Here is a 22382-nt window from a genome sequence, read left to right on the forward strand (position 1 = left end):
ATTCAATGAGATAAGCACCAACTTTGATGTCTTGATTATTCATATATTCTTTTCTTTTGAATTGTGCTTTTCATTTACATCCACAAAAAACAATGCATCCATGAACGACGAGTATTTCACAGTTTGCAATAAAGTACATTGTACAACATGCTATAATATGCATTAAAAGTAGAAATGCAACAAATACCTTCATATAGTGTTCAATGGTGTGCTTTTCTAGTCACCTGGTCTATTCAATTTTTTATCTTGCTATATAAGGCATCCTTACATATTATCTTGTTTTGAAATCTGCCATCTCAATGAAAGAAATGAAAGGTCATTTGACCTAATTTGTCCATGAACTACAAACTAGTCCATTTCATTTGTGAACCAAATAACGTAAATTCAGAGTTCTTTGCATTCATTGTGATAGTTGATTACTCTTATGTCCAAGTTTTATGAATCAGATCCATACTTTCAAAGTTAGGATGGTAATTAAAAAAATACCCCAACTCGGCAAAAGTTCATTAACCCTAGATGACCTTTATCCTTTGTCGTGTGACATGAAACTCAGGCAGGATGTTCAGTAATATTTTTTGATTACCCTTGTGACCAAGTTTCATGAACTAGGTCCACATACTTTCTAATACCCTGTTTAGATCTGTCTCTCTCTAGTGTCACACTAGATCGTCTGGAACAAACACGGCATGAAATTCCTTTATCTAAACATGAGGAACACATGTGAGTGCCGTCTAAATTGGAACGTCTGCGGTAATCGCGAGATGCGCTGTGAAGCCTGTGATGGTACCTATTTCAGTGAGGAAAACGAGCGCTCAATGAATTTTGAAACTTTTCTATTTTTCATCTTTTCCAACAACTCCTATGTATTTTTCTGTTTTTATTTTTATCTTCTTTTTTTCTATTAATTTGTATGTATCTGCTTGTTTTAATATTCTCATCTTTTATTCATTATGTTATTTTGTTCTCTCCTTCCGTTTTCTTCTTTATAATTTCTTACGTATTTCTGTAATATGTCTTAATTCTTCTTTCAATCTCTTTTCTATCAATTTTCTTTAATATGTATTTCCTTGCTTATAATTACATCTTGATTCATCTTTGTTTTTTTTCTAGTCTTTCTTTTTTTTCTATGAAATCTTATTTATTTCTATATTTTCTTCTTCCTCTATTTCCTTTTCTGTAATTTCTCATGTATGTCTTTGTTTCATTTCTTCTTTCATCGTCTTAATCAATTACTTATGTATTTCTTTTGTTTCTTTCTTTCTTTAATACCCTTCTTTGTGATATGCAGGTGAGACAAAAAAGGTGCATTGTAATACATGTATGAATCCATTGTTTATACACATTGGTTTTAATAATCAATAATGAACATTATTGTTATAACATGCTGAATTTACTTGTTTTGCTGTGGTTTGAGCATTTATTAGCCCCCAGTATCATATCTAATCTACATTAAAATCATATCAAAATGTCTGAATTTAGACATCTGTGATACAAGCACAAAGTATAAAGCATTATCTACTATTGAAATCTGCATAAACCATGGTGGTTTTGAACTGCAGATCAAAAACAAATTGTGTGAATTTTGACAATCAAAATTGTTTTCCCAATTACAACAGTGAAGAGTATTTTTTGCTTTATGGAAGGCACTTCTTTCTTTCTCAAGTTTTGGGTGTGACGTTCACTTTTATAATGTTGAATAGTTTTGGATCAGCATACTTGGGTGTCACACATTTTTTTTAAACTAGCACATCAATGATGTGGAGCTCATCTGGTATCTCACAACACAATTTAACAAAATTTTCATTTCAGCCCAGTTGACACTGTAGTGAATTATATTGGTGACATAAATTGAGGATATAGAATTGAAATTGATGAAGAAATGACAAAGAAGCATTTTTTGTGATCTATGAATAAATTTCATATGAATTAAGTATTAATTATTATCTAGTCAAAGTTTCTTAACTCTGTGTAGAAACTTGGTGAACGGTAGCTCTCAGATGGAACAAAAATAACCAAAATCAATATGAATAAATAGCAGATTCGATGAGTTGCAAAATTCTATGTTTAAATTTTGTATCACCACCTCGAGCTATCATAAAGCAAACAAAATTGAAAAGAAAAAAAAAAAAACAACATATTTTGTGATTTATGAATAAATTTTGCATAAATTAGAATTAATAATTTTCCAGACAAAATTTCAAAATTTTGTGTACAAGTTTGGTATATCTCATGCAGCTCTACCAGATGGAAGAAAAAAAAATCAAAATCTGTCAACAAATAAAGAAGAGGAATTTTCTGTGATTTATTAATACATTTTGCATAAATTAGCATAAATAATTTTCTACTGAAAATTTTCGAAATTCTGTGTAAAAGGTCGGTGGGCCTCATGAAGTTCTACCAGATTGAAAAACATATCAAAATCTGTCAACAAATAAAGAGGCATTTTCTGTGATTTCTGAATAAATTTTGCATAAATCAGCATAAGTAGTTTTCTACTGAAAATTTCAAAAATCTGTGTAGAAGTTTGGTGAACCTCATAAAGTTCTACAAGATGGAAGAAAAAAAGTAAAAATCAGTCAACAATTAAAGAAGAACAAGGCAAAAGCAATTTTGTGTCTCGCCCAATTAAGAAAATATCCAGAAATATCATGATTTGTGAGGGCAGGCAAGAGGATTATATCAAAACTTCATTGTGAAATTACTGGGATGGAATAACATTTGTCATAAGAGCCTTGCACGTAAACTTTAATGTTGACCTGAAAATGACTTTTGACCTTACCATGTGACCTCCGACTGCAGCATAACATGCAGGTCGCCTAAGTACATCTACCATCCAAGTTTGGTTGAAAAGCGACTTATGGTATGCAGAGTTAAGAGTCTTGCATGTAAACTTTAACATTAACCTGAAAATGACCTTTGACCTTATCATGTGATCTCCGACTGCAGCATAACATCCACGTCCCCCAAGTCCATCTACCATCAAAGCTTGGATGAAAAACGACATACGGTTGCGGAGTTAGGTGTCATAAGAGAGTCTTGCATGTAAACTTTAAAGTTGACCTTTGACCTTACCATATGACCTCAGACTGCAGCATAACATGCAGGTCCCCAAAGTCCATCTACCATCCAAGTTTGGTTGAAAAGCGACTTACGGTTGCGGAGTTAAAGTCTTGCATGTAAACTTTAACGTTGACCTGAAAATGACCTTTGACCTTACCATGTGACCTCCTCGCCTTCACCTCTGGTGGGCGAGACAAAAAGCATTTTATGTGAATTTTTTAAAATATGAATAAATTAATTTCGCATAAATTAGCATAAAAATTGTTCTAGTCAAAATTTCAAAATTCTGCGTAGAAGATTGGTGACCCTCATGAAGCTCTACCAGATGGAAGAAAAAAAAATCAAAATTGGTCAACAAATAAAGCATTTTATTTGAATTTTCAAAAATATGCATAAATTTTGCATAAATTAGCTTAAAAATTTTTCTGGTAAAAATTTCAAAATTCTGTGTAGAAGTTTGGTGAACCTCATAAAGCTCTACCAGATGGAACCCAAAAAAAATCAAAATCGTTCAACAAATAAGTAGCATTTTTTGTGAATTTTGAAAATGCGCAGAAATTAGCATATTTAATGAAGTTCAAAATTCTGTGTAGAAGTTTTGAATGCCCCACCTAGTAGTGCTATCATATAAAGCAAACAGAAATGAAATCGGACTTGAAATGGCGAAGAAGTAGCATTTTGAAATTGAGGACGGATGCCACGCCATGGCATAAGCTCATCTTGCCCTTCGGGCCGGATGAGCTAAAAATCAAAATCGGACAACAAATAAAGAAGAAGCATTTTATGTCAATTTAAAAAAAATATTCATAAATTAATTTCGCATAAATTAGCATAAACATTGTTCTGGTCAAAAATTTCAAAATTCTGTGTACAAGTTTGGTGAACCTCATGAAGCTCTACCAGATGGAAGCAAAAAAATCAAAATCGGTCAACAAATAAAGAAGAAGTAGCATTTTTTGTGAATTTTGAAAAATGCGCATAAATTAGCATAAAAATTGTTCTGGTCAAAATTTCAAAATTCTGTGTAGACATTTTGAATGCCCCACCTAGTGCTATCATATAAAGCAAACAGAATTGAAATTGGACTTGAAATGGCGAAGTAGTAGCATTTTGAAATTGTGGATGGACGACAGACGCCACGCCACGGCATAAGCTCATCTTGCCCTTCGGGCCGGATGAGCTAAAAAAGTCAGCGAGCAGTACAGTCAGAACCTTTCTCATGTAGTCAGGCAGCATATGTCATCTACTTCGAAAAATTGGCTAAGTCTGATTTTTCACTTTTATGTGATTGGTGACATCACAAGGAACAACTTTCAACTTGGTGACAAATTTCTAATGGTCATATTGACCATGTGAGGGGTCAAACTGGGGTCAATTTTTGGAATTGCCCCGGTTGTATTGAATCATACATCAAATTGTTTGTCTGGTTATACTGAACAAAAAAGTGTACACAACCATACACTCTTGACCTCCCATTAAAAAGTTACGACCGGAAATGTCATCAAGAGGTCAACGAACTTTCGTTACATTGTATATTATATGGCAAATTACACTGAAGTTGATAAAAAGCTAATGTTTTCGTTTTTTTTTTCTTTTTTGCATGTGTGTACTTTTTTATTTTTCATTTTAATAAGTTCATCTTCAGAGGTCATTATCCAGAAGATATTAAGGGTCAAGACAAGGTCAAAAGGTCAACAAACTTTCATTGGTATCCAAAATACACTAAAAGCGGTTTGAATCTTAGGAGTAGGTTCTTCATTTTGAAAAGTCTCTAAAAAGACATCATCCATTAGATAAAAAAGGGGTTAAATGTGCTCATTTAGGAACAAAATAGATAAACAGTGATATGCGTCAAATAGTTTAGTGTGGTATTATGGTTTATTGCAGGAATACCTTGAAACAACTTGACAAAACCTATGAAAATCGTATCATCTTCATGATGTTATAAGTGCAACCATGCAGCTCTTTCCGAGTTTCTTAATTTAGGAATTCAATTCAAGTTCTTTTCATTTCCAATTTACCGGTCTTTGATATGTAAAGAAACATTTCATCCATTTTCTATGTACAGAATATTTTAATCAACAGAAAATATTGTAACGTCCTGGGGTATATGTGTAATACTTTGCTAATAAACACATCGATTGATCAGTGCTCCCAACTCCAAAGAAAGATGCCTATCTTATTCAACTTAACTTACGAATAAGATAATGAGGCTAGGATGAGGATGATATGATAAGTTGGGCTCCAATTGTTCCTTGATTAATTGGAACAAGTGACGGTTATATTATTTCTAACAAAGAGGCAACACTTTGCAGGCATGCTCATTGTAGTCAATCATGGGTGTCCATTATGCTGATGTGATATATTCTTACCATTACTCAATTTCTGGAGCCAAAAAGACTGCACAATATTTCTGATTGTACTGTCATTAACACGACTTTAGGCCTTCTATTTTATCAAGTGTTTATCAAGTTTTTTTTTTTTCCAGAGCATACAGCGTGAATCTAAACTTAATACCTGTTCTCACGATAGTGATATGCATAGATGCTGATTGTTCTTTTGTCGTGTTTTTTCCTACTTGGTGAACTACCTGGATGTTACCAGAAAGAATAATCACAAATGTCATTGAAGTAAACCACGGCCATGCCGGAGCGGGCGGGGGTGGCAGCTGCCCCCAGAAATTGTGAAAAATTGCATTTTTCTTTACTGAAAGATACATCATAATTGACTAAAAGTATGCACAAAATCTATAAATTTCTCTTTACAATTATGCAAAAACGGCCGTGATGATTGGCTCAGCACAGCACCAGAAATGTGTAGTCCTTCTTGACTCCAGAGATCAAAATGGTCAGAATATATCACATCAGCATAATTGACATACATGACTATAATACGCATGCCTGCATGATGTTGCCTCTTTGTCAGAAATAATATAACCGTCACACATTTGAATTAATTAAGGAGCAATTGGAGCCTATTATCATCCTCAATCCAAACCTCAGAATCTTATTCATAAGTTAATCCAAATGAAATGTTATGCATCTTTCTTAGGAGCTGGGAGCACTGGTCAATCGATATTTATTCCGTTAACATAGTATTACACTTATACCCTACTACAATATAATAATTTCTGTTGATTGAAATATTCTGACAAAGCAATGAAGGAATGTTTCTTTACATATCGAAGACTAGTAAATTGAAAATGAATTGAACTTAAATTTAATTCCTTAAAAAAAGAGAAACACGGAAAGAGCTGGTTGCACTTATTACATCATGAAGATGATAGGATTTTAAGGGCATAAGGGTTTGTTAAGTTGTTTCAAGGTATTCCTGCAATACCATGATACCACACTAAATGCATTCGACGTCTATTTCTGTTATCTATTTTGTTCCTAAATAAGCCCCTTAATATATTTAATGTCTTAGATACAGACTTCTCAAAATAAAGAACCCACGAAAAATTAGACTTCTAAGATTCTAGTCGCTTTTAGTGTATTTCAGCTATATGTCGACCTTTTGACCTTTCCCTGACCTTGTCTTGACCCTAATATCTTCTGGATAAGGACCTCTGACGGTGAACTTATTAAAATCGAAAATAAAGAAAGTACAAACATGCACAAAAAAACCCCGGAAAATAGCTTTCTTAACACCTTCAGTGTCATTTGCCATATATACAATGTAACGAAAGTTCGTTGACCTTTTGCTATTTCCGGTCATAACTTTTTAACGGGAGGTCAAGAGTATATAATTGTGTACACTTTTTTGTTCAGTATAACCAGACACACAATTCGATGTATCACTCGACACAATCGGGGCAATTCCAAAAATTGACCCCTATTGACCACATTTTGACCCCTCACATGGTCAAGATGACCATTAGAAATTTGTCACCAAGTTGAAAGTTGTTCCTTGTCATGTCACCAATCACATAAAAGTGAAAAATCAGACTTAGCCAATTTGTCGAAGTAGCCGGTAAATCATGACATATGCTGCCTGACTAATGGCAAAATGTTTGGGGATAGGGCTGATTGAAACCCCATTACCATTCCATGTTTTTTTTTTTGGGGGGGAGGTAGGGCTGACTGACACCCCACTCAAATCCCAACTACCATCCCATGTTGGGGGGGGGGGGCTGATTGAAACCCCATTACCATCCCATGTTGGGAGGGGGATAGGGCCGATTGAAACCCCACTCAAAACCCCATTACCATCCCATGTTGGGAGGGGGGATAGGGCCGATTGAAACCCCACTCAAAACCCCATTACCATCCCATGTTGGGAGGGGGGATAGGGCTGATTGAATTTGAAACCCCACTCAAAACCCCATTACCTACCCATGTTTGGGGGGGGTAGAGCTGATTGAAACCCCACTCAAAACCCTATTACCTACCCATGTTTGGGGGGTAGAGCTGATTGAAACCCCATTAAAAACCCCATTACCATCCCATATTGGGGGGGGGTTGGGTTGATTGAAACCCCACTCAAAAGTTTTCAATACCCCATTACCATCCCATGTTTGGGGATGGGGTAGGGCTGATTGAAACCCCACTACCATCCCCTGTTGGAGGGAGGGGGGGGGTAGAGCTGATTGAAACCCCACTCAAAATCCTATTACCTACCCATGTTTGGGGGGGTAGAGCTGATTGAAACCCCACTCAAAAGTTTTCAATACCCCATTACCATCCCATGTTTGGGGATGGGGTAGGGCTGATTGAAACCACACTACCATCCCCTGTTGGAGGGAGGGGGGGGGGTAGAGCTGATTGAAACCCCACTCAAAACCCCATTACCTACCCCTGTTTGGGGGGGGTAGAGCTGATTGAAACCCCACTCAAAACCCCATGACCTATCGATGTTTGGGGGGGTAGGGCTGATTGAAACCCCACTAAAAAGTTTTCAAAACCCCATTACCATCCCATGTTTGGGGGTGGGGTAGGGCTGATTGAAACCCCACTAAAAAGTTTTTAAAACCCCATTACCATCCCATCTTTGGGGGTGGGGTAGGGCTGATTGAAAAGCCCACTACCATTCCATGTTGGAGGGGGGGGGGGGGTAGAGCTGATTGAAACCCCACTACCATCCCATGTTGGGGGGGTAGAGCTGATTGAAACCCCACTAACATCCCATGTTGGAGGGGGGGGGGGTAGAGCTGATTAAAACCCAATTATCATTCCCCAGTTGTTTTGTTGAGAAGAGACTTCTTCCTACCTGAGGCCTGCTGTGCCATTTTCTCAAATTCCAGCTGTTTATTACGAGTCTCTTCCAAAGCTTTCCTTTGAGCTTCTACTTCAGCTTGTCTTCTCTCCACAGCTAACTTTGCTCTCTCCTCCTTTGTCAAAAATTTGGGCTGGAAACAAACATAAATATTATTTTCAAACATACAGAAGTTTCACTGTTTTAAATACAGGTATTAGATTCTTCACTGTCACCACAAATTCAAAGATTCTCTGCAATGATTTAGGACAGTGCACTCATGGAAGTAGCCATGTTTTGAACACTAAATTTAGAATAGTAATCAAAGGTAACAAGCAGTTGTCTGAATGAAGGTTTTGAGTTCAAATCCAGCAAGCAAAGATGACCCATGCCAATGTTTTGAGATGGCAAATGGGCTTATTTCATTCCAATAACGTGTTCAACAAAGGTTTGTAGTTTTTGTAGAGATATTGCCCTATATTTATTAAATTGGAAAATAAAATGTTTCTTTGATCTCGGAAATTGAATTTGAAACTACTGTGGTGTTGCGATATTTTTCATATACATGTACTAAAAAAAACACAAGTGGAACGCCTCTGGCAGTCTCGCCTGCATTACGCAATTCAATTTGGCAGCAGTGCTGACATTGAAAATGATTATAAAATAATTATTCACAAAAAACACCGTCCATATATACATGCTACTACAGTCATTGCCCCTAAATGACATTTGACCTTGATCACATGACCTATGACTGTGCAAGATGAGCAATGATACTGGATTACCCCTATGTCCACATTCTATATCCATAAACTTTCCAAGTTACATGTACAATGGCATTTCAACAATTACCTACAACATGGCCAAAGTTCATTGACCTTAAATGACCTTCAGCTTCGACATTGGTCAAGTGAACTGAAATTTCACAGGATGTTCAGTGATACTTGTTTACTCTTATATCCAAGTTTTATGAACTAGATCTTTAAACTATAAAAAACATGATGGTAATTCTGCGAAAATTAATTTTAAAAATAGGTTGTACATATATCGTCGCACGCACCACGAACCGTCATCTCTGCGCACTTCGATGCGAAAGTTACTTTTGCAGAAAAAGCATTTAAAGAAAAGGTTTTTTTAACCAGCAATAAGTGCACCTACACAAGCCTTGAAATAAGCGGGCGCTGAGCGCAAATTCGCGCTCATAACGCCATCAATTGCGCCCATGAAGCCCCAAAATCATCAAAATTTTGACAACCGGGCGCAAATATTTTCCAGGTAATTGCGCCCGCCGTGAGTGAGCAGTGAAGCCATATCATACATGTAATTTAAATATCTGTAAAGCCAAAATCAAATAACTTTCAATTTACGATAAATACAGTTTAAAATTGCCAAGTGCGTTTTTTTTTCTGCACTATAAAAAGTGAGCTACGTAAGTCCGTCTTTTTTTTTCCTGTAATACATGCGCGCGTTCTTCCGTTAGTGGTTTTTCCATACTTCACCATGTGCAATTTCTAATGCACACATTTCCAGTTGGGATATCACAATTCTGTGATATAGTAATTCGAATTGCAGAGGAGATAAATCCCTGTTCACAGCACATACGATGTGTAAGTCTCTTATCCTCACAGTCGCCAACCTTGGCTTGCTTGTTAAAACGGAGCCTTAATAATCCAAAATAACTTAGCTTATAGTTGTGAATTGTAGCCTTTTAATTTCTTTCCTGGAGAGGGGTAAATATCAGACAATGAATAATCAAACAAGGCTCCATCTAAAAACAAAAATTAGGACGCCGCGTGCACTTGAGTGTGGTGTTAGCAAGCCAGTTTTGAGCTCATGTTGTCTGCCAGAGCTCTGGGTGAGAATTCTATCAGTAATGGCTTAAGTGATGGTGATTTTCCGTTTGAGATAGAGTTTAGATTTCATGTTAATTTTTGAAAACTGTCAAAAAACTTTATGATTTCTTCATTGTGATGAATATTTAAGTTATTAATGAATACATTTTCACCGAATTCAGACTCTCCCAGAATGAAAGGCATTTTCTGTGGAGATCTGCATTTTCAAATAACTTGTGAAAAACTTGTGAAAGGTACGTGAACCTACAATACATGTACATAGCCTGTGGCTATGTGCTGGAATTTGAATAGACTGAGTTATTTATTGATTTCGTTTCTTAATTTCTTTAACATAATTTATATGCAATCCGAGTGCACCTCACAGCCACAATCACACACAAACACTCACCCACTCCCGTGAATCAAACCATAAAAAAAACTTACTTTTTTTTTCTAAATTTATTATTTGATCTGAATTCTATTTCTCCATCTCTCTCTTTTTAAATTTTCATTTTACCGGTATTCATTTATTCAGATTTTTTTTTTTTTGGGGGGGTTCATTGATCATGGTTCATTAAAGCCGAATAATAAATAAGCCCATGTGTGTGTGGTTGTAAAGGGGATGTGGAGTGAGGGTGTCAAAACACTTAAACATTTAAATCTGATTTCTTAAATGATTGAATAAGCCTAATATGTAGCATATGCTATTCATGTACTAATTAAGAAATTGCTTACTCTAAACAAATTTGTGGTGTGGTTCACCGTTATATATATATTTTTTAAAATTGCCCCTGGTTCCAGAAAATTGCCCCCGGTTCCTGTAAAAAGCCCGTGAGCCGGGGGCAATTTAAAAAAAAATTGCCCCCGGCTCACAGGTGCTTATTTCAAGGCTTGCACCTACAAGGAGAGCAAATTATTTACCAGTGTCTTCGTTAAAAAGTTCAGGTTCCAAAGTTTCATCCCGTATCTTTATATTTTGTTGAAGTTAATTATTTACGCCACAGTGGGCAACGCAACAGAGAGGACGGTTCGTGGAATAGATACAGTGCGCGTAACTTTCGCATCGAAGTGCGCAGAGAGGACGGTTCGTGGTGCGTGCGACGATGTATGTCCTACAATAATTAAAAAACAAGGATTCAGTATACCAAAAGTAAGAGTGTACTTTTATACAAGGGTCATCCACACAGCAATAAAAAAAGGTATATTATCATGATCAATTTAATCACTGTCAAAATTATCTGAAACGAACATGGAAGACAATCAATTTTACCCCAAATAAGGGATGGAGGCATCCTAAGATTACTCAGCTTAGGCATTACAATTCAATCATTGAAACACTTAAAATGCAAATATTTTTAACAATTATCCTTGAACAGATCACTCTTTTCATAACTATTCTTTATTTTTCTCTCCAACCTATCCCTCCAAAAATAATCAAAATCATTACTGGGCTGAAATTTAATGAGAGTGCAGGAATCGATAACGACCTTCTACAAAAAAATATGAATTATATTGTTCATCCTCTTGTTCATACATGTACATATTCAATCTGTCTTTATCTTCTGAAAACATTCCAGAATCAATGAAAATTTCAAAAATAATTCCGGTTTTCAAAAAGAGTGATAGAGAGCTAAACAAATAATTACAGACCCATTTCATTTCTATAAACAACTTTGTCTAAAATCCTTGAGAAGTTGGTCCACATTCGTAAAATAAGTTTCTTTCAAAAGCTCAATATTCTTTAAAATACTCAATATGGCTTATGAGAAAACAGTAGCACTATACATCATGCAATACTTTTAGTTCAAAAGGTTGCCAAAGAGAGTAACCAGTCTTCTAATACAGTTGGTTTGTTCATAGATTTTCTACAGCATTTGATACTGTTGATCATGACATCCTTCTTTACAAACTTTCTCACTACGGCATTCAGGAAAACCTGTGATATCGTTCAGGAATTATCTTAAAGGGCACACCCAGTTTGTATCACATAAAGTTAAAGGAAACCAAATCCCAAGAAGAAAAGCAATCTTATTGGAAAGATTATAAAAACAAGATGAAAAATTTAAACCAAGTTTCATCGAAATCGGTTATGAAACAGGCAAATTATGGACGTTTAAAAAGTCTTGTACTTTCTATGGGGATCCTCAAATTGGCATACATGTACATGTACATGCTTCAAAATGGCTGATTTTGTGGACAACCATCATTTTGTTTTGTACACCAATTTTTAGATTTGCCCCTTTATTTTACATATTTCACATCATTTCCTCCTGACCCAGTGTGGTATGAATTATATTTTCTCATGACAAATGTTATTCTCAGAATGAAGCAATATGCGATTTTTAAAGATAATGGGGAAAATCTGAAAAATTGTGTTTTGGTTTCCTTTAATAATTTCTCTCAACACAAGCATGTCCATTGCAGAGTTCTGCAGGGCATTATTCTTGGACCCCTTTTGTTTATAATTTATATAAATGACATTGAAAAGTCATCTAGGTTACTTACATTCATTCTTTTTGCTGATGATTCAAATATATATTTCTCACATCATGATAATAATACATTTTTATAGCGCCTTTTCTAATACAAGACACAAAGCACATTATATTGAGAGAAGAAATAAAACAAAGAAACACATATAAATGCAAATGAAAATTTAAACAATAAGACCAGTGCTGGCAAGCGGGAGTTAGCGGAAAAGATGTGTTTTTAGATTTTTCTTGAATACATTGAGTGAAACAGAATTCTTTACAAAGTTGAGGAGATCGTTCCATGTTCTTGGAGCAGTAGCTAGGAACGCCCGCTTGCCAGCATTGGTTTGACATCTTGGAATCTGGATAACTCTACTGGCATTAGATCTTAGATTATAGTTAGATTGCTTTACATGTACATGAATGAGATTACACAGGTGGGTCATTCCATCTGGATTCACCCAGTGGTTGCACCCGACCGTCTCAGATTTCGTTGTAATTTGGTATACATAAAATTCATCATGGCTCAAGCACAAAACAAAAAAAATTAGTCCAATCGACCAATCGGTCCATCGGTTCTCACGCTACGGCCCGCCCTTTTCTCCTTGTTTTGACAAAAATGGGCGTGACCTTCAACTTTCAATGACCACTGCGTCGTTACGTGTTGACCAATTTTCATGAAACTGGTACCATTTGATAGGAAATTCAGAGAGGAATCCAAAACATGCATCGAATAATGTATTGGAGCAATTTATAAGGTCATGACCTTTGACCTTTAACTTTGACCTTGAGTTTGACCCCCGGACAAATAATTTTTTAACTTGATTTCGTGTATGTTAATTATTGGTATGATATTGACAAAATATGTTAAAATCAATGATGATATTTTATTTCTTCACCTTTAAAAACTCTTCCAAAGATACCATGAAATTTCACTCTAGTCCCACACACTGATATTCATGTTAGTAAAGTGTTTACCAGTTACATGATTTCTCCCAATCTTAAGTTACAGTATGCAAGCACATGAAAAGAAATTAAGCTTTATCAGTTCACAAATAAAAGATTAAACCTTTATGCTCATGAATAGGTATCTGTTTAGGCATTTTGATGTTCATCAATATATATTCATTTTGATGTTCGGCAACATATATCATATATATATTCATGGTAGTAAAGTCTTCACTTTTATCATCAAAATATATACATGTATATATATATATATGTATATGATATATATTGCTGAATCATAAAATACCTAAACAGATACCTATTCATGAGCATAAAGGTTTAATCTTTTATTTGTAAACTGATTAAGCTTAATTTCTTTTCATGTGTTTGCATGTTGTAACTTAAGATGGGAAGAAATCATGTAACAGGTGAACACTTTACTAACATGAATATCAGTGTGTGGGACTAGAGTGAAATTTCATGGTATCTTTGGAAGAGTTTTTAAAGGTGAAGAAATAAAATATCATCATTGATTTTAACATATTTTGTCAATATCATACCAATAATTAACATACACGAAAATCAAGTTAAAAAATTATTTGTCCGGGGTCAAAGTTAAGGTCAAAGGTCATGACCTTATAAATTGCTCCAATACATTATTCGATGCATGTTTTGGATTCCTCTCTGAATTTCCTATCAAATGGTACCAGTTTCATGAAAATTGGTCAACACGTAACAACGCAGTGGCCGTTGAAAGATGAAGGTCACGCCCATTTTTGTCAAAACAAGGAGAAAAGGACGGGCCGTAGCGCGAGAACCGACAGACCGATTGGACTAATTTTTTTTGTTTTCTGCTTGAGCTACATGTATGGTGAATTTTATGTATACCAAATTACAACAAATTCTGAGACGGTCGGGTGCAAAATTGCACATTCATTAGGTGAATTGGCATGGAATGACCCAGGTATGAGGGTGAGAGACCATTAATGGCTTTATAAACTAGAGTAGCGGTCTTAAATTGGAGTCTATGTTGTACAGGGAGCCAGTGCAGAGTGCTAAGCAGAGGTGAAGTGTGGGTGTTCTTGGTTTGACAAAAGATGAGACATGCTGAATGGTTCTGGAGTAGCTGAAGATGATGGATGTTTTTAGTTGTAGTGCCGTAAAAAGACTGTTGCAATAGTCAAGGCGTGATAGGACCAGGGCACGAACAGCAGCATGTGTGGTGTTTTCATCTAGATATTTCCTGATTCTGCTTAGATTACGGATTTGATATTTAACATTCTTGACAACATTCGAAATATGATCATCCAGTAGCATGAGATTGTCAAAGACGACTCCAAGGATGCGAAGATTTGGTGATGGCCTCAACCCTGTGTTATCATGCAAGGTTAATGTAAAGTCCTTGAGTAGATGCTGGTGCACTTTTGAAGCAAATACTACAAGCTCAGTCTTATCTTGATTCAGTTTCAGCTTATTTGATGTCATCCATGCATGAACTTCTTGCACGGCCTCTATTAATCTGCCTTTTGCACATATTCGATAGAGTTCAGCAATGATGGATCAAACTTCACAAAAAGCTGGATGTCATCAATCCACTCCATATCTGTGGAAAATGTCAGATACTGGCTTTGAGTACATCGTAAACAGCAGCAGGCCCATTACTGACCCTTGTGGGACGCCATACTCCAGTATGGTGTAAGCGACCGAGCTTTCCAATGACAAATTATGTAGTAGTATATCATCCCCAACATTCACATCAACAACATCAGTTGAAGCATCTACATCTCCAGTTATCACTTTTAGATTCTTAGATTCCTTTCTTCTAGTTTTCACTCCTCCACGCTGACCATGGTTCATATGATATTCCTTCATTTAGGAGAGTACATTGGCTGGTGGCTTAGCTTAAGTACTATTTGTATACCCCAGATTTAAAAGGGTTGATCTAGAATACTGGATGTGCTTTGTTACAATTGTTGAGAAGTGATAATAGAACTTAGAAGTGAGCTAAGATTCTATTCAGAAGTGATAATCCTTGGTAAAGGCCTTTGTCAATGTCCCCATTCAAGTCATAATCTTTTGGCTCACCACATTGTGAGCACTCTAGTGGGTGCACTGTACTGAAACACAGCACTGCAAGCAGTAGGGGAAGGCGGGGTAAGTTGTGACAGTTTTTGCTTTTTGCATGTTAGAATTGATATGACTAATAATCTTGTCGAAATAAGTACCTTGCCTTGAAATTTAATTCTTCTGAAATATTTTCCACCTACACTGTATATATAACTTTCTATCCCCACACTGAAAGTCATCGTGACCTTTGAAAAAAACGATGTCAAATGGCTCAACTTGCCCCATATATGGGGTAAGTTTGAGCCACCTTCTGGGGTAATTTGAGCCACCTTCTGGGGTAAGTTGAGCCACAAAAACTATGTACAAAATGTATGAGGGGAGAACCAGCATGTCAATTTTTTGTTTAAAGTCTTTTCACTTGCTAATTCTCTATAAATACTAACATTCTTTAAAAGGAAAAGAGCAGCCATGTAAATTTACTCCTTTTAGCCAGCATTTCAATTGATTTTTATGGGTTTTTTTTTTTTAAGATACATGTACATTACCATAGGAATTACCATGGCTCAACTTGCCCCATGCTGTTTGGCTCAACTTACCCCAGTCCGAACTTAGTGCGATAATTTTGCATCCACACATTTATTATGCATCCATCATATAAAAGACTATGACAAGAATGAAGATCCATACCTGGACTAATAATGTTGTTATCATGTCTTTATTATATTTAAAGACGTGTGTGTTTATAAAGTACTTATCTATTCCACCCTCTTTTTTACTTTTTTGGCTGAAATTCATATTTTTCCCTCTAAAAAACTACTTTTTGTTTCAAAGTTAAAAACAATGTGGTGGGGTTAGGTGTTATGCTATGGGTCATCAATACATGACACCACCACAATGTCTGACTCATTCATTATTGGCCTGGGGCTGGTGGCTCAACATGCCCCTATGCTCAACTTACCCCGCCTTCCCCTACATTTGGAGATCGGGGGGGGGGGGGGCACTTCCATTCACGAGTGGATACCATGCGCGACCATGGGGTCTCAAAAAGCACCCTAAACACGTAATTTCTATATTCTAAAAATGCACCCCTTAACAAGTATTGGCGTGTGAAACCCTACCCTTAAAAAGTATTGGAAACAAAACGATACTCTTAGCAAATATTCCCTTAAATGGACCCCTGAACAAGTTCAGGAATGTTTTATTGTTACGGGTCCTTCGGTCGTCGTGTTTACCTTATTTGGATTAGTACGACCCCACCTTCTGCACCTCGCGCAAATCGGACTCTAAACATTAAGTGTTGGGGCAAAAAGGACAACCTTTATAAAATATTCTAATTTTGTTTTATCATCCCCGCAAATTCGACCCTAAACACGTAATTTTCCTAGCGAAATAGATACCCTTTTTTCATTATTTTTGTGTTTTTGACACCCTTATCACGTAACGTGCCCTATCATGAAAAAGACATCCTTTTAACATGTTTTTTGGTCGCGCATGGTATCCACTCGTCAATGTAAGTGGCCCCCCCCCCCTGGATGGAGATACAACCAGTATGAAACACCTCCCAAATTCCTTATTCTCCAATTCATGAGAAGCTCCAAAAACTATCCAACAGGGTCAGTAAATCACAAGATGGCTCTTAGCATAAAAATCATTCACAATTACAGTCAAGAAACATATGTAATGAAGACATGAATAGGAGAGCTCCTTGAGTGTGGCAGCAGCTATTGAAAGCGCCCTCATTGGTCCAAAACAATCAACTCAATTTTGGATAAAGAACTTAAAAACATTGCAAATTGGATAAAAAGCAAACAAATTATCACTAAACCTTGATAAAACTGGTTATGCTGTTAAATAATAAATTTGAAGCTTTACCAAATGATTTTTTATGGTACTGTCATCCAAAGGGTCCGATCAACTTGAATCCTTGGACTAATCATCTATAGATGAAAAGCTTTCTTGGAAACCACACGTTGACAAAGTCTGCAAAATCATTTCTCGAAATACTGGCATCCTTGGTATCAAAATCAAAAACATTCCTACTGTACCACACATGTGTTCCTTGTATTCTACATTGTTCCTCCCTTACTTATTAAATTACAGACTTATCGCTTGGGATAATGCAACAAATTGGCTAATTGATAGACTATTTATATTGCAAAAAAAAGTTATCCGTGTAATAAATAATGCAGATTTCGGGGCACATACAATAATCTATTTTTGAAAAAATAAAATTCTGAAAATTAAAGAATTGTAAACTTCTTAACTTGGCAGTTTATGATCAAGCTTAACACTGTTCTACCTTTAGCCTCTCATTTATATGTTTTTTTTAGCAATAGTTTGATTCATACAGTGTAGTTACTTCACTTGCCAAGTATTATATTGACATTTACCACTAAATATAGCATCATTTGCTCAAAAAACTTTTATTCTTTATAGGTCCTAAAACTATGGAATTCTTTTATAAAACAATGCATTCTATACAAATTTTCAATAAAAAGGACTGAAATTACATTTTCTGAAAGACTACTAGATAATTCAATTCATCAAATACAAATCAAGCCTTAAGTGCTAATTAGCAAACCTTTAGTTATTTTCACTGTATACACTATGTACGATTTTTGTTTTATATAATGTATTCTATTACTTTATTGTTGCTTTTTAAAATATTTATAACAACAATTTGGTTGCTATAAACATGTACATGTAATTAAAACATCAGTGGGGCCTACATTATACAAGCTCTGCTTTTCTTCAGTTGGCCCTCCCTCCCTTTCAATTATTTATATTTTAATTTTTAATTTGATAATTATCTATTGAAATGTTAGGTTATTAATTGTTGTATTTACTTCAAATGTGATTATAAAATAATAATTATGTGAACATTTGGGCCATTCCGGTTACGACTTGGACAAAGGGGTTGAAAAAAATAAAGTACTCGCTAGGCTTGATTTTTCATACGTTTTAGATGGGCTAACATATCGGTTAAAGTGATTGGTTAACATTGGTTTGACTTTTAAAAAATCTGAGCTAGAAGGTCACACTTGTCACCTGTGTCTGTGATATGTTCCAAAAATGAAGCCCAGAAAAAATTGTGTTCGAAAATGATTATTTAGTGCTTCAAAAATTGAAATATAAAGCGACCGGAAACACCACCTTAATTTCATCCCATACACTTATGTGTACTATTTAGGTGTCTATAAGATGCCTATTTACAAAATCTGGGTTTGCCTTGTAGTTTTAGCTTTTCATTCTCAATAATGGTTGTTTTCAGGGTTTATTAGTTCTAATACATGCCCTTGTACACATGTTTCATCTTGGTTTGAGAATTTTTTTAAATCTGCTGCTCACAAAGTTAAACAATACCTTTAACTGGTTCAGATGTAGTGTAAGGAAAAGATAAGCTAGCATGTCAATTTCACAATATAACCAGATTTCTACAAATGTGAGAGATGTTCTCTTCTCGGAAAAGTGGCACCCACATGTACTGTTTCACTCTGCTATGCAGGCGAGACCAAAAAAAAAAGAAATACATAAAATGTTACTATTTGTACTTGTATGTACTTGTATGTACATGTACATGCAAAGGAATGGCTATCTGTTGATCACTCCAAGCTACACACTTTTCAAGCTTCGGAGGAGGGGGGGGGGGGGAGGTGCGATTTGACCGTGGTCTAACTTGAGTTGTCATTTAATCATATGCAACGGGCTTCCATTTACAAAAACACTCAAGTAGAATGAGCTGTTTAATTTTCAAGGTCCCATGACCTGGTGGCCCAATGAAATGAGACTATTCAGGCTAAGCCCAACTATCTGACAAACTTCTTGTAGATCTATTGACTGACCTTTGATAATGCCTCTTGCTCTGCATTCTTCTTGGCAATCATCTCCTCAAGAGAGATTGGTTGTTTCTTCTCAGGCTTCACTTCCTCTTCTTCCTCTTCTTTCTGAATACTAAAATAAGATATAAGAGAGATACATGTAGGAATTAATATTGTTGAGCGGGAAAGACCAGGAAAGTAGTTTTCAAGTAAATTGTCTTTAAAAGTTTTCTATTGATCTTGCATGCTTAAGGTTGTAAAAATAGTTTTCAAACTTAAATGAATGAATAAACGATGAAATGGAGCATACGTAGCAAATGTATTATAAATGGGATTGAGTGTGTGAGCTCTTCTGCTTGGTGAGAGTATTGTGTTCATACAACACATTTCATTCTTCATGAAACCATCCTTTCATTCTGTCATTTTATCATGCTATTAATTCATGCCTCATTATCCCAACTACTGTTTCCATCTCCATTCATAAGCTCACTATCATCATGTTTCCACCCTAGACCAGTTGTGTAAATATTGACCATGCTGTATTACCCCCACCATGAACAACCCCTTGTTCAACTCCATCTGTTTATACTTTCCTTATCACTTTACCTTCCTCAGAATATTATGTAACTATGTACAGTGAATTATATATTGCAGTTTAGTATAGAGAATAAAGTTAGTTGTGAATGTGACTCCAAGCCAAGCAGACATGCCTAGTTATTGAGTAGAGATCGAGACCCAGTATGAGTTCAAGTGTGTATTAGAGTTAGAATACACATACACAAAAGAGAGATTTGCACCCTTCTGCCAGCCGTGCAACGATATATGATTAATTTCAGCTTGTAATTAATTTCATTTGATTGATTAAGAGCTTTCATAATGTAAAAGTTTGCTATCATTCTGTAGACTCTGAGCTTGATTAAACAGTAGGGACAGTGATTTTCGGTTTCAAAAATTTGCCTTTTCTGTTTCAGAAAATCTTAAATTTTGTTTCAGCATGTCTGAAAAACGGAAATTCTGTTTCCCCATAGACTTTGTATACATGAAAAAGTGACAATTTCGTTTACATAGAAAATCGATATGCATTGAGTATTGAGTAGCGATGTAAGAATATGCCACTGCACTCTTTAGAATCCGCTTTCATCGGATCTATACGAGCACACAAAATTTTTTAAGAAACACATGTTAAGCCTACATGAATATTCTCATCTTTCACAGCATTATTTCAGGGTTTAATGAAAATTTATTGATAATTTTGGGACTTTTTGACATCAGAGCAATTGACGACCGTATCATGATTGTGTGTTATTTAGTTAATGACCAGTATTATGTAAAAAAAACTGATAAACTTGGGCTCCTCAAAATCCTTTCAGGCTCCCTAAAAAAGTGCTCGAGGAGCCCAGCTGGCTCCCTATTAGAAAAAAATTACAGGTCAGGCCCTACATGTACAGTGTACATGTCTTGCACATGATGTGCAGAGCAAGTCCAAGAAAAGGTAACCCTAGAAGGCAAACTTTCATCTTTAATTTAAGAAGTTATTTTTGGTGGGGTAAGAAAGCTCAAATGTTGAATTTTAAAATTTCATTAAGAAAAATTTGATAATATGCATATTTATGCTAATTTGGGGCATCTACTTTGCATAATTGGTAAAATAGGTGTGACGTATGGGAAAATTATAAAAACTCATAGAAAATAAAAACAAAACTTGTGAGATTAAGTCATAGGTGGGACATGGACCCCCTAACATTTTATTACTTTGGGGGAAAAAAGGTGGTGTCATCTAATCAATTATGCAAATTAGGTCTTGTCCAAGAATGGAATGTCCCATACATAACATTTTGAGGATGTTTTTAAAAGTTATTTCTCATAATACTTGCATTGTTGCATCTCTGGGAAGTTCTAATTTATAAAGTATGACAAGTGGAATGCCTCTGGCCGTCTCACCTGCATCACGCGGTTCAATATAGCAGCAGTGCTGACTTTGAATACTACTCTAACTCGCACAAGATGTTCAGTGATACATGGTTACTCTTATGTCCACTTTTTATGAACTAGACCAATAAACTTACAGAGATATGATGGTTATTCACCAAAAAACCCCAACATGGCCAAAGTTCATTGACCTTACATGACCTTTGACCATGATCATGTGACGTGAAACTCAAACAGGATATTCAGTGATACTTGATTACTCTTATGTACAAGTTTCATGAATCAGATCCATAAACTTTCAAAGTTATGATGGTAATTCAACAGATACACCCAATTCGGCCAAAGTTCATTGACCTTTGACCTTGGTCATGTGACCTGAAATGTGCACAGGATGTTCAGTGATACTTGATTACTCTAATGTCCAAGTTTAATGAACTAGCCCAATAAACTTCCAAAGTTATGATGGGAATTCAACAGATACCCCCAATTCGGCCAAAGTTCATTGACCCTAAATGACCTTTGACCTTAATCATGAGACCTGAAACTTGCACAAAATGTTCAGTGATGCTTGATTACTATCATGTCCAAGTTTCATGAATCAGATCCATAAACTTTCAAATTTATGATGGGAATTCAACAGATATCCCCAATTCGGCCAAAGTTCATTGACCCTAAATGACCTTTGACCTTGGTCATGTGACGTGAAACTCATGCAGGATGTTCAGTGATACTTGATTAACCTTATGTCCAAGTTTCATGAACTAGGTCCATATATTTTCTAAGTTATGATGACATTTCAAAAACTTAACCACAGGTTAAGATTTCGATGTTGATTCCTCCAACATGGTCTAAGTTCATTGACCCTAAATGACCTTTGACCTTGGTCATGTGACATGAAACTCTAATAGGATGTTCAGTAATACTTGATTAACCTTATGGCCAAGTTTCATGAACTAGGTCCATATACTTTCTAAGTTATGATGTCATTTCAAAAACTTAACCTCAGGTTAAGATTTGATGTTGACGCCGCCGCCGCCGCCGCCGTCGCCGTCGGAAAAGCGGCG

General features: G+C 35.8%; 1 protein-coding gene across 3 annotated transcripts in view; it reads right to left on the reverse strand.

Moving 5' to 3' along the window:
• The window catches only part of LOC121426341 (probable ATP-dependent RNA helicase DDX23), an 86680-nt gene that overhangs the window by 31831 nt on the left and 32467 nt on the right, over positions 1 to 22382 (reverse strand). For all 3 annotated transcript variants that reach the window (XM_041622608.1, XM_041622610.1, XM_041622611.1), the window contains exons 3-4: positions 19414 to 19522; positions 8269 to 8407 (exon numbers count right to left, since the gene is read on the reverse strand). In XM_041622608.1, coding sequence (XP_041478542.1) covers positions 8269 to 8407; positions 19414 to 19522 — 248 coding nt within the window. The remainder of the gene's footprint in view (positions 1 to 8268; positions 8408 to 19413; positions 19523 to 22382) is intronic.

This window comes from Lytechinus variegatus, chromosome 13, assembly GCF_018143015.1.
Source record: "Lytechinus variegatus isolate NC3 chromosome 13, Lvar_3.0, whole genome shotgun sequence".
NCBI lineage: Eukaryota > Metazoa > Echinodermata > Echinoidea > Temnopleuroida > Toxopneustidae > Lytechinus > Lytechinus variegatus.